This window comes from Bacillus rossius, chromosome 1 (genome assembly GCF_032445375.1).
Source record: "Bacillus rossius redtenbacheri isolate Brsri chromosome 1, Brsri_v3, whole genome shotgun sequence".
Lineage (NCBI taxonomy): Eukaryota > Metazoa > Arthropoda > Insecta > Phasmatodea > Bacillidae > Bacillus > Bacillus rossius.
The window spans coordinates 3,280,398-3,293,856 of record NC_086330.1 but is presented as its reverse complement, the minus strand read 5'-3'; the positions used below and the strand labels follow the sequence as shown (position 1 = coordinate 3,293,856).

Genomic DNA, 13,459 nt, shown 5'->3' with positions numbered 1-13,459 from the left:
GGCCTGTGCCTTCCCCCTCCTCCCCCCCCCCCCCCCCCCCCCGGCCACCTGTTCTCTCAACGGCCCTGTCTGCGCCAGTGTGTCTGAACGACAGTTGGCTGCTCACTGCTGTGTTTCCGACATTGGCCAGGCTCCATTCCCTGCTTGCTCACTATTGGTGGACTCTGGAAATACATTCCCCAACAGCAAGGAGTGGATTTGATCACCTCGTAACCTTCTTTTTAAACGGTTGCGGAAGTGTGGTTGTTATCGCACCCCGGGTGGTGAACAAAAGCCAATGTCCCTTATAAAGGATTTTTTTCCATCATAAAACTATTTTAGAAAATAATTACAATGTTTCCCTATTTTTTTTTTTCATGCTAAAGAATCTTAATGTCAAGTAAAACAACCAATCACACTTACAGTTAGCTCAAATATTTATAAACCAGCAGCAAAGAACCTGAAGTACTCCGGAAACAGAATCGGTAATTCTATCAGGGTTTGAAGATTTGGTCGTGGTTCGGTATTGTTTAATTATTTGGCGCTGTTATGAATTAAATCCTGTGACTTTCAACACACGAACGTGACCTCGTTAGGATCCACAGGTTTGGAATTTGCTTCAGAGTCATCGTGAGTAGCCAAGTCCGTGGTGGTTGCTTAACTTTAATTCATTTATGTAAAGCACGTACCATCAGCACCCTCATTTTCAGCCCATTGGTAGAGACCTGCAAAATTCGCAGTTTCGATGGCCTTCAGGATGGACTGCACATACCCCTGTACACTCGGGCAAATAACGCAAGTTCATTGGCTGCCGACTTGTAAGTCGTCTCAGCTGGTTTGTGTGTGATTCGATCCTTCTTTGTTTGAGGGTTTATAACTGGTTGAGATTCGTCCAGGTGAACAGTAAGCCAATAGCAAAATTATCTAAGAGGTATATGTGTTGGAATTCTAGCCTATCACCGAATGAATCCGCGAAATTTGCAGGTCTCTACCCATTGGTCGTTATGATACAGGTACAGTGTTAGAACATCCATACATAACTGTGGGACAGTAAACACTAGCTTTATCTTAATTTTGAATTGATATATACGTAATATTAATTTGACAAAAAATAAGCTGTCTTTAAGTACTAGGTGCAACCAGACGCCCCTTGAATGAACATTTTTTTTTTCCAAACACAAGTTTCACAGCTCCTGTTAAGAGTAGCCGCTACAAGATTCTCGAGTACTGCTTTACATGTAAAGTTGTTTTCAGATGAAAAGCACACATATATATTTTTTTCGACAGTTAACAGTTTTCAACACAAACACTCTTATTTGAGGATGAACTAGAAGAACACAGCGTTTTTTTTTTTCTCCCGTGGCAGTCATTGTGGGAGGTCACAACTCAAGTCTTCCATTCATCACGAATGTTTCTCTTCAGAATCACAACACCTAACTTCGACTTATGGCGATGATCATGGATTTCATTCGTTAATGGTAAAGTTCATTTCTTTCTTGGTACAGTTTTTAAAGTCTATTTACAGGGCAATACACAGCATTTCAGTTTTTACATCTGTCACCTACATCTGTCTCTGGACTTCTAAAACATTTTTGATACTGGTTGATAATGTTCGTAGAATTGTAAGCAACACTAATTAATTTCAAGTTTGAAACATACCATAAAAAATTGTAAAAATTTCCATTCTATATTAAAACTGTAGTTCTCTATTTCTATTTTATTTATGGACATGGCAAATGTACAAAGGCTTGTTAGTGTGAACAGTTAAAACTTTTTTTTTTGAAGAAATGAGGGAAAAAAATGTATTTTTTCTTTAACCTACTTTGTTTTAAATTCTAAAAAGTGTCGATAGAAGGTGAGGAACATTCCAAACATACAAGGTTGGTGTTCCCTGAAACGCCCATCCGGAGCATGCTTCTGAATTGTTCGGAGCCTGTGACAAAGTGGCTGGAACCCCATTGCAAATCAAGAAGCTCGCTTCTATGGTTCATAAAACAAGACATTTGCACTGGTGTGCTGTATGTTTGGTTATAATTACTAAATGAAACTCAATTTCATCTCATTTCAATATAGAGATGCAGTTAATAGGTACAAAGAATGAACCGCTTTTTGTTTTGGAATGGTACGAATTTGTTTAAAGTGGTTTTAACAGACTGGATTTTCCTCGCAAAATAAAAAAGTGTAAAGTTACAAGCAATGTATCGAATCGCTTGTCTGGCCACAACGTTGTGATGGGAAGCAATTTTGTATTTACACAAAAATGTTTTGCAGATTCCTAGAAACTGCGTAACGGTGGCAGCGCCTCGCGGTGTCCGTGTGTACGCGTGTGTCGTGAAGCACCGAGCACTGGAAGTGGTCGAGAGCGTGGAAGTGCTGGCCCCGAGCTCCTGCGTCCCGGGAGGTGCCCCCGTGTCGGGAACGCGAAGCCAAGGCACGCCAAGGTTACTTCGCCTGCAGCAGATGAATAACTCCATGTGACACCATGAGCTTTGGTAGTTAAACACATTCATAGCCGAGAAGTTGGTAATTTTTGTAGCGGTTGTAAATTTTTTTACAGCATAATACTGAACTGCACTACTATTTTGCCTAAATAAATTGTATCTGTTGAAATGAAACCTCATTACATAATATGTACAAAAGTGAAGGAATCATAATTATGGTTGGGCCTTTCAATGATTTACGTAAGGTTTGTAACTATACCAAACTATTGCAGAATGTGTTTGAAAAATTTTTTACTGTTTGTAACCATGACTGTTCTGTAAATTTCTCTTCTATAGCAACGTTAATTTTCAGATAGGTTTCAGGAAGAACTCGCAAACCTACTGAGACATTGTTCCAGGCTTGTTGCAGGTCTCAGATGTGCTGTTGAAACTGGTGCGATGCGCAGGCGGGCAGGGGACAGGGCCCCCGGTCTCACGTGCGGGGCGCCGCGGGCTCGCGCCCCCTCGCGGGTCAGTAGCTCTGGCCGGCCCCCGGGGGCACGTCCCCCAGCCAGGAGTCGGGGCTGGGCGGGAAGTCCGGGTAGCCGTGCGCGCTGCTGCTGTTGCTGAGGTCCGACGAGGGCCCGCTGGCGAGGGCGGGGTGTCCCGGGGGCAGGTGCCCGGGAGGCGGCCCCTGACCTGCCGAGAGCCGTCGCCTCACACCACTGCACAGTCTCGTTACTCTCTTTATCCCATGTGGTCCGAATGTTACACCCATGCCGTGATACACAGTCTGCAGCTCGTGAGGTTGACTTTTGAGTTTGGCGAAGATAGATGAGTCGCAGAACTGGGAGAGGGGTTAGCAAACAATTACCTATATATGTGGGAGTTTTAGGGATGGACCAATCAAATGTTCGAATACCGTCAAAAGCTTAGTATTCAAATGATTCAATATCAAAAGGAAATAAAGTGAATTTAAAAATTCAACACTGATAACCTATGAAATTTACTAGGACAATTTTTGTTCTTAATATCTGTCCTGTTGGCCATTCCCCAAGATATTGTACTTTTAACATGTGATTATATAAATAAAATTACAATATGTATTGCTTCTGGAAACTTAATTTGTGAAATAACCATTTAAATGGTAGAATGTTTCAACGCCGTAGCTTATATTTTTCTTATATTTATGTTATTTTATTTTTGAATCTTGACACCTAGATTAGGATTTGAGGGGCGTACTCTCTGGGATTCGAATTCAAAACTTTGATTCGAGAAGATCGGGACCTGACTCATCACTAGTGGTTTACAGTTATCAGGTTTTAGATTGCATAAAGGAGGGAGGGGGGATTATCATATAATAATGCTGACACCCTGGCAGTGACATAAAGCACTTGCTAACATCACATTAATCATGAGAAAATTGTCAAAGATTGTAATAATTAAATTTGAAACTTATGTGTGTAATCATATTTAAATTTGCAGCTTGGAAAAAGAGGTAGGCACCGAGGGTCTAGGATTCACGCTGCCCACAAGTTGTTTCGTCGCAGTATGACCCCTTCTATAAGTCTTACACAGTGGTACACAAGCATGAAGCCTGATTGCCTGCTTGCTTGTTCGGGAAATTCATCCATGGCCTATGGCTGGATATACGATTCTATGGTTTTAATTTTTATTCCAACAGGTACTCAAGCTGATTATGTATTAAAATTATAATTTCATCTTAAGATTAAATCTTGCTACATAAGCGGATTAAGAGGGGGAAATGGGTTAATATATACACACGATAATACGGTTCTGAAACAAGAAACAGGTAATAAACAAGGATCAAACTAACGATGCCCCGTGAAAAAAAAAATCTGGATCCACCCCTAATGATCCAAAAAGAAATGTGGTTAAAAAAATACATTGATATTATAGGAATTGACAAAGTGTGACTCAATTGGTCAATGCAGTTACTTGTAACCATATAAGTAAAGTTAAACTGTATGCAGGGGCGCAACAACTAAATTTCCAAAGGAGGGGCAATATACCATATTATAAAGAATCATCTATCCCTCCTATTGAAGCGGGCGGTCGGGGGGTCCTCCCCCGGGAAAATTTGCATTTCAAGGTGGAAAATGGTGCTATTTAAGCAGTTTTATTATCTAAAAATTGATTACACAGCACTTTCTTTGCCCCCGTTTGCCCCCACTTCAAGGTTTCAGAGGGGGGGCAAAATACCCTTGACACACCTGTTGTTGCGCCCCTGGCTGTATGGCATATCACTGCCACAGTTGCACAAACAGAAACATGCTAGTTGAAGCTCGTGGTGTCTGAGCAGGGAGGGAAGGCACTGTAGAATGGCGTTATGTTATGATATGCTACACGGCAAATAACATCCACAGTTAGAGACACAGAAGCATGCTAGTTTATGCTCGCTAGTGTAAGAGCAGTGCTGCCCAGCAGGGCGGAGAGAGTGGTGAGAGTGGTGGCTACCTAGAGTGGTGTAGACAGCGAGCTGCTCCCCGCCGTACGGGAAGGCAGGCGGCGCGGGCGAGTGGCTGGACAGGTAGGGCGGCGTGGCGGGCCCGTGCAGGAAGTGGGGCGGTCTGCTGTGCGGTGACCCGTCCTGCTCCAGCCCCAGGTTCACCACCGTGCCGTAGCTGTCGTTGCTGTTCAGGTCTGCCAACACACCTCCCACCCGTCAACACACAGTGGCCTGCTGCTTTACAAACCTTACAAAACTAACGTGAACTTCCTGGTAGGTTTTTCTTAAAATGTGTCAAGCTTGCTCTAAAGCACCATATATTGGTTTTGTATTGTTGGAGACACGGAAACTATGTGAAATCATTTGGTAGCAAGCTAGAATGCAAACCTTCATAGTCATGCACTGTGATCATGTTATCTGTACACCCCCTTCCACCACCGTGAAGCAACGAAACCCGTATAGGAGGGACGTAAGCGAATCAGGTAGTCGCCGATTAACAGGAAAAAAAAGTTTCGCGCTGGGCAATCAGTCAATGTAAAAATCAAACGTTGATAGCTCAAACATAAATAATCCTTTGAAATGTACCCTCACACTGTGTGTCAATGTATAGTTGATCATAATGTATTTTTTACACGCCAGAAATTTGTTGTTTACTTTCCCCCCCCCCCCCCCAAATTCCTCCCCGAATAGATGTCGTTTGAAAGAACGCTTTTTTTACGGGGATGCGAGGGTGCGTGTGTGGGCCGTCAGGAGGGGGGTGACGGGGGCAGAGCGCCGTGATGCGTGAGATGGTCGCTGTTGAGTGTCGAGGGTGGTCACGTGTGCGCAGATAGCCATCTCGCCGAGCTTCCCCGCGCAGCTGTTCCCCCCCCCCTCCCCCGCCAGCTGCTGGCCGCCCGCCTCTTAGTAACTGCCCTGCTGGGGCTAACCAGGGACAGACTACCCGGCCTGCAAACATCTCACACGTTCGCTTCACCATTGCGTCGTGGCATCAAGCATGTACACGCAAAAATAAACTTTTTTTTATCCCTGAAAACACAATCATAGCCTGTATTAAGTTATTATTTAATTTTTTTTTGTATTTAAACACCAATAAATATATATTTTTTTTGCAAAACCAAACACAAAAAAAATTGTTACGAAACTAACGTAACTTAACTTCTAATACTTGGACACAGAGTTCGCGTAACCGCCACAACCAGTAACTATGTTTTTATCTCTGGGGACTCCCCCCCCCTCCTAGCCCTCTATCATCGCCTTGCCAAGTAGTCCTGGGGCCTTGCTGTCTCGCCTGGTATGTCATGCGGGTTCCTGGAGCCCGCCGCTTGAAGTGGCGTAACTAGAGCGCCATTGTTCTGGGAGCTTCGGATGTCAAGCCGACCCTGACGCCGCGACACTGCACTGGGGTGTGGAGACCACTCCATGAAGGAGGGCCGAGGAGTGTGTTAGCGGCGACGCCAGTCTCCGAGGCAGTGAAGTGAAGAGGGTGAGTGATGAGTGATCCCTCGGCGAGTGAAGGCCGGCTCCGTGTGCGGGGACTGGTGCTCGGGACTGCGCTGCGTGCGAGGCAGTGAAGTGAAGAGGGTGAGTGATGAGTGATCCCTGGCGAGTGAAGGCCGGCTCCGTGTGCGGGGACTGGTGCTCGGGACTGCGCTGTGTGCGAGGCAGTGAAGTGAAGAGAGTGAGTGATGAGTGATCCCTCGGCGAGTGAAGGCCGGCTCCGTGTGCGGGGACTGGTGCTCGGGACTGCGCTGTGTGCGAGGCAGTGAAGTGAAGAGGGTGAGTGATGAGTGATCCCTGGCGAGTGAAGGCCGGCTCCGTGTGCGGGGACTGGTGCTCGGGACTGCGCTGTGTGCGAGGCAGTGAAGTGAAGAGGGTGAGTGATGAGTGATCCCTGGCGAGTGAAGGCCGGCTCCGTGTGCGGGGACTGGTGCTCGGGACTGCGCTGTGTGCGAGGCAGTGAAGTGAAGAGGGTGAGTGATGAGTGATCCCTCGGCGAGTGAAGGCCGGCTCCGTGTGCGGGGACTGGTGCTCGGGACTGCGCTGTGTGCGAGGCAGTGAAGTGAAGAGGGTGAGTGATGAGTGATCCCTGGCGAGTGAAGGCCGGCTCCGTGTGCGGGGACTGGTGCTCGGGACTGCGCTGTGTGCGAGGCAGTGAAGTGAAGAGGGTGAGTGATGAGTGATCCCTGGCGAGTGAAGGCCGGCTCCGTGTGCGGGGACTGGTGCTCGGGACTGCGCTGTGTGCGAGGCAGTGAAGTGAAGAGAGTGAGTGATGAGTGATCCCTGGCGAGTGAAGGCCGGCTCCGTGTGCGGGGACTGGTGCTCGGGACTGCGCTGTGTGCGAGGCAGTGAAGTGAAGAGAGTGAGTGATGAGTGATCCCTGGCGAGTGAAGGCCGGCTCCGTGTGCGGGGACTGGTGCTCGGGACTGCGCTGTGTGCGAGGCAGTGAAGTGAAGAGGGTGAGTGATGAGTGATCCCTGGCGAGTGAAGGCCGGCTCCGTGTGCGGGGACTGGTGCTCGGGACTGCGCTGCGTGCGAGGCAGTGAAGTGAAGAGGGTGAGTGATGAGTGATCCCTGGCGAGTGAAGGCCGGCTCCGTGTGCGGGGACTGGTGCTCGGGACTGCGCTGCGTGCGAGGCAGTGAAGTGAAGAGAGTGAGTGATGAGTGATCCCTGGCGAGTGAAGGCCGGCTCCGTGTGCGGGGACTGGTGCTCGGGACTGCGCTGCGTGCGAGGCAGTGAAGTGAAGAGGGTGAGTGATGAGTGATCCCTGGCGAGTGAAGGCCGGCTCCGTGTGCGGGGACTGGTGCTCCGGACTGCGCTGCGTGCGAGGCAGTGAAGTGAAGAGAGTGAGTGATGAGTGATCCCTGGCGAGTGAAGGCCGGCTCCGTGTGCGGGGACTGGTGCTCGGGACTGCGCTGCGTGCGAGGCAGTGAAGTGAAGAGAGTGAGTGATGAGTGATCCCTGGCGAGTGAAGGCCGGCTCCGTGTGCGGGGACTGGTGCTCGGGACTGCGCTGTGTGCGAGGCAGTGAAGTGAAGAGAGTGAGTGATGAGTGATCCCTCGGCGAGTGAAGGCCGGCTCCGTGTGCGGGGACTGGTGCTCGGGACTGCGCTGTGTGCGAGGCAGTGAAGTGAAGAGGGTGAGTGATGAGTGATCCCTGGCGAGTGAAGGCCGGCTCCGTGTGCGGGGACTGGTGCTCGGGACTGCGCTGTGTGCGAGGCAGTGAAGTGAAGAGGGTGAGTGATGAGTGATCCCTGGCGAGTGAAGGCTGGCTCCGTGTGCGGGGACTGGTGCTCGGGACTGCGCTGTGTGCGAGGCAGTGAAGTGAAGAGGGTGAGTGATGAGTGATCCCTGGCGAGTGAAGGCCGGCTCCGTGTGCGGGGACTGGTGCTCGGGACTGCGCTGTGTGCGAGCCAGTGAAGTGAAGAGGGTGAGTGATGAGTGATCCCTGGCGAGTGAAGGCCGGCTCCGTGTGCGGGGACTGGTGCTCGGGACTGCGCTGTGTGCGAGGCAGTGAAGTGAAGAGGGTGAGTGATGAGTGATCCCTGGCGAGTGAAGGCCGGCTCCGTGTGCGGGGACTGGTGCTCGGGACTGCGCTGTGTGCGAGGCAGTGAAGTGAAGAGGGTGAGTGATGAGTGATCCCTGGCGAGTGAAGGCCGGCTCCGTGTGCGGGGACTGGTGCTCGGGACTGCGCTGTGTGCGAGGCAGTGAAGTGAAGAGGGTGAGTGATGAGTGATCCCTGGCGAGTGAAGGCCGGCTCCGTGTGCGGGGACTGGTGCTCGGGACTGCGCTGTGTGCGAGGCAGTGAAGTGAAGAGGGTGAGTGATGAGTGATCCCTGGCGAGTGAAGGCCGGCTCCGTGTGCGGGGACTGGTGCTCGGGACTGCGCTGTGTGCGAGGCAGTGAAGTGAAGAGAGTGAGTGATGAGTGATCCCTGGCGAGTGAAGGCCGGCTCCGTGTGCGGGGACTGGTGCTCGGGACTGCGCTGCGTGCGAGGCAGTGAAGTGAAGAGGGTGAGTGATGAGTGATCCCTGGCGAGTGAAGGCCGGCTCCGTGTGCGGGGACTGGTGCTCGGGACTGCGCTGTGTGCGAGGCAGTGAAGTGAAGAGGGTGAGTGATGAGTGATCCCTGGCGAGTGAAGGCCGGCTCCGTGTGCGGGGACTGGTGCTCGGGACTGCGCTGCGTGCGAGGCAGTGAAGTGAAGAGGGTGAGTGATGAGTGATCCCTGGCGAGTGAAGGCTGGCTCCGTGTGCGGGGACTGGTGCTCGGGACTGCGCTGCGTGCGAGGCAGTGAAGTGAAGAGGGTGAGTGATGAGTGATCCCTGGCGAGTGAAGGCCGGCTCCGTGTGCGGGGACTGGTGCTCGGGACTGCGCTGTGTGCGAGGCAGTGAAGTGAAGAGGGTGAGTGATGAGTGATCCCTGGCGAGTGAAGGCCGGCTCCGTGTGCGGGGACTGGTGCTCGGGACTGCGCTGTGTGCGAGGCAGTGAAGTGAAGAGGGTGAGTGATGAGTGATCCCTGGCGAGTGAAGGCCGGCTCCGTGTGCGGGGACTGGTGCTCGGGACTGCGCTGTGTGCGAGGCAGTGAAGTGAAGAGGGTGAGTGATGAGTGATCCCTGGCGAGTGAAGGCCGGCTCCGTGTGCGGGGACTGGTGCTCGGGACTGCGCTGTGTGCGAGGCAGTGAAGTGAAGAGGGTGAGTGATGAGTGATCCCTCGGCGAGTGAAGGATGGCTCCGTGTGCGGGGACTGGTGCTCGGGACTGCGCTGTGTGCGAGGCAGTGAAGTGAAGAGGGTGAGTGATGAGTGATCCCTCGGCGAGTGAAGGCCGGCTCCGTGTGCGGGGACTGGTGCTCGGGACTGCGCTGTGTGCGAGGCAGTGAAGTGAAGAGGGTGAGTGATGAGTGATCCCTGGCGAGTGAAGGCCGGCTCCGTGTGCGGGGACTGGTGCTCGGGACTGCGCTGCGTGCGAGGCAGTGAAGTGAAGAGGGTGAGTGATGAGTGATCCCTGGCGAGTGAAGGCCGGCTCCGTGTGCGGGGACTGGTGCTCGGGACTGCGCTGTGTGCGAGGCAGTGAAGTGAAGAGGGTGAGTGATGAGTGATCCCTGGCGAGTGAAGGCCGGCTCCGTGTGCGGGGACTGGTGCTCGGGACTGCGCTGTGTGCGAGGCAGTGAAGTGAAGAGGGTGAGTGATGAGTGATCCCTGGCGAGTGAAGGCCGGCTCCGTGTGCGGGGACTGGTGCTCGGGACTGCGCTGTGTGCGAGGCAGTGAAGTGAAGAGGGTGAGTGATGAGTGATCCCTGGCGAGTGAAGGCCGGCTCCGTGTGCGGGGACTGGTGCTCGGGACTGCGCTGTGTGCGAGGCAGTGAAGTGAAGAGGTTGAGTGATGAGTGATCCCTCGGCGAGTGAAGGCCGGCTCCGTGTGCGGGGACTGGTGCTCGGGACTGCGCTGCGTGCGAGGCAGTGAAGTGAAGAGGGTGAGTGATGAGTGATCCCTCGGCGAGTGAAGGCCGGCTCCGTGTGCGGGGACTGGTGCTCGGGACTGCGCTGTGTGCGAGGCAGTGAAGTGAAGAGAGTGAGTGATGAGTGATCCCTCGGCGAGTGAAGGCCGGCTCCGTGTGCGGGGACTGGTGCTCGGGACTGCGCTGTGTGCGAGGCAGTGAAGTGAAGAGAGTGAGTGATGAGTGATCCCTGGCGAGTGAAGGCCGGCTCCGTGTGCGGGGACTGGTGCTCGGGACTGCGCTGTGTGCGAGGCAGTGAAGTGAAGAGGGTGAGTGATGAGTGATCCCTCGGCGAGTGAAGGCCGGCTCCGTGTGCGGGGACTGGTGCTCGGGACTGCGCTGTGTGCGAGGCAGTGAAGTGAAGAGGGTGAGTGATGAGTGATCCCTCGGCGAGTGAAGGCCGGCTCCGTGTGCGGGGACTGGTGCTCGGGACTGCGCTGTGTGCGAGGCAGTGAAGTGAAGAGGGTGAGTGATGAGTGATCCCTGGCGAGTGAAGGCCGGCTCCGTGTGCGGGGACTGGTGCTCGGGACTGCGCTGCGTGCGAGGCAGTGAAGTGAAGAGGGTGAGTGATGAGTGATCCCTGGCGAGTGAAGGCCGGCTCCGTGTGCGGGGACTGGTGCTCGGGACTGCGCTGTGTGCGAGGCAGTGAAGTGAAGAGGGTGAGTGATGAGTGATCCCTGGCGAGTGAAGGCCGGCTCCGTGTGCGGGGACTGGTGCTCGGGACTGCGCTGTGTGCGAGGCAGTGAAGTGAAGAGGTTGAGTGATGAGTGATCCCTCGGCGAGTGAAGGCCGGCTCCGTGTGCGGGGACTGGTGCTCGGGACTGCGCTGTGTGCGAGGCAGTGAAGTGAAGAGGGTGAGTGATGAGTGATCCCTGGCGAGTGAAGGCCGGCTCCGTGTGCGGGGACTGGTGCTCGGGACTGCGCTGCGTGCGAGGCAGTGAAGTGAAGAGGGTGAGTGATGAGTGATCCCTGGCGAGTGAAGGCCGGCTCCGTGTGCGGGGACTGGTGCTCGGGACTGCGCTGTGTGCGAGGCAGTGAAGTGAAGAGGGTGAGTGATGAGTGATCCCTGGCGAGTGAAGGCCGGCTCCGTGTGCGGGGACTGGTGCTCGGGACTGCGCTGTGTGCGAGGCAGTGAAGTGAAGAGAGTGAGTGATGAGTGATCCCTGGCGAGTGAAGGCCGGCTCCGTGTGCGGGGACTGGTGCTCGGGACTGCGCTGTGTGCGAGGCAGTGAAGTGAAGAGGGTGAGTGATGAGTGATCCCTCGGCGAGTGAAGGCCGGCTCCGTGTGCGGGGACTGGTGCTCGGGACTGCGCTGTGTGCGAGGCAGTGAAGTGAAGAGGGTGAGTGATGAGTGATCCCTCGGCGAGTGAAGGCCGGCTCCGTGTGCGGGGACTGGTGCTCGGGACTGCGCTGTGTGCGAGGCAGTGAAGTGAAGAGGGTGAGTGATGAGTGATCCCTGGCGAGTGAAGGCCGGCTCCGTGTGCGGGGACTGGTGCTCGGGACTGCGCTGTGTGCGAGGCAGTGAAGTGAAGAGAGTGAGTGATGAGTGATCCCTGGCGAGTGAAGGCCGGCTCCGTGTGCGGGGACTGGTGCTCGGGACTGCGCTGTGTGCGAGGCAGTGAAGTGAAGAGAGTGAGTGATGAGTGATCCCTGGCGAGTGAAGGCCGGCTCCGTGTGCGGGGACTGGTGCTCGGGACTGCGCTGTGTGCGAGGCAGTGAAGTGAAGAGGGTGAGTGATGAGTGATCCCTGGCGAGTGAAGGCCGGCTCCGTGTGCGGGGACTGGTGCTCGGGACTGCGCTGTGTGCGAGGCAGTGAAGTGAAGAGGGTGAGTGATGAGTGATCCCTGGCGAGTGAAGGCCGGCTCCGTGTGCGGGGACTGGTGCTCGGGACTGCGCTGTGTGCGAGGCAGTGAAGTGAAGAGAGTGAGTGATGAGTGATCCCTGGCGAGTGAAGGCCGGCTCCGTGTGCGGGGACTGGTGCTCGGGACTGCGCTGTGTGCGAGGCAGTGAAGTGAAGAGAGTGAGTGATGAGTGATCCCTGGCGAGTGAAGGCCGGCTCCGTGTGCGGGGACTGGTGCTCGGGACTGCGCTGTGTGCGAGGCAGTGAAGTGAAGAGAGTGAGTGATGAGTGATCCCTGGCGAGTGAAGGCCGGCTCCGTGTGCGGGGACTGGTGCTCGGGACTGCGCTGTGTGCGAGGCAGTGAAGTGAAGAGAGTGAGTGATGAGTGATCCCTGGCGAGTGAAGGCCGGCTCCGTGTGCGGGGACTGGTGCTCGGGACTGCGCTGTGTGCGAGGCAGTGAAGTGAAGAGAGTGAGTGATGAGTGATCCCTGGCGAGTGAAGGCCGGCTCCGTGTGCGGGGACTGGTGCTCGGGACTGCGCTGTGTGCGAGGCAGTGAAGTGAAGAGAGTGAGTGATGAGTGATCCCTGGCGAGTGAAGGCCGGCTCCGTGTGCGGGGACTGGTGCTCGGGACTGCGCTGCGTGCGAGGCAGTGAAGTGAAGAGGTTGAGTGATGAGTGATCCCTGGCGAGTGAAGGCCGGCTCCGTGTGCGGGGACTGGTGCTCGGGACTGCGCTGTGTGCGAGGCAGTGAAGTGAAGAGAGTGAGTGATGAGTGATCCCTGGCGAGTGAAGGCCGGCTCCGTGTGCGGGGACTGGTGCTCGGGACTGCGCTGCGTGCGAGGCAGTGAAGTGAAGAGGGTGAGTGATGAGTGATCCCTGGCGAGTGAAGGCCGGCTCCGTGTGCGGGGACTGGTGCTCGGGACTGCGCTGTGTGCGAGGCAGTGAAGTGAAGAGAGTGAGTGATGAGTGATCCCTGGCGAGTGAAGGCCGGCTCCGTGTGCGGGGACTGGTGCTCGGGACTGCGCTGTGTGCGAGGCAGTGAAGTGAAGAGAGTGAGTGATGAGTGATCCCTGGCGAGTGAAGGCCGGCTCCGTGTGCGGGGACTGGTGCTCGGGACTGCGCTGCGTGCGAGGCAGTGAAGTGAAGAGGTTGAGTGATGAGTGATCCCTGGCGAGTGAAGGCCGGCTCCGTGTGCGGGGACTGGTGCTCGGGACTGCGCTGTGTGCGAGGCAGTGAAGTGAAGAGAGTGAGTGAT

At 54.4% G+C, this 13,459-nt stretch overlaps 1 protein-coding gene across 1 annotated transcript in view; it reads right to left on the bottom strand.

Annotated features, from left to right (window-relative positions):
• Positions 1–2,931: 2,931 nt before the first annotated feature.
• Positions 2,932–13,459, bottom strand: part of LOC134528611 (LIM/homeobox protein Lhx3) — a 74,226-nt gene continuing 63,698 nt past the window's right edge. Inside the window, exons 9-10 of the mRNA XM_063362363.1 lie at positions 4,878–5,063; positions 2,932–3,098 (exon numbers count right to left, since the gene is read on the bottom strand). Of these exons, the coding sequence (XP_063218433.1) occupies positions 2,932–3,098; positions 4,878–5,063 (353 nt within the window). The remainder of the gene's footprint in view (positions 3,099–4,877; positions 5,064–13,459) is intronic.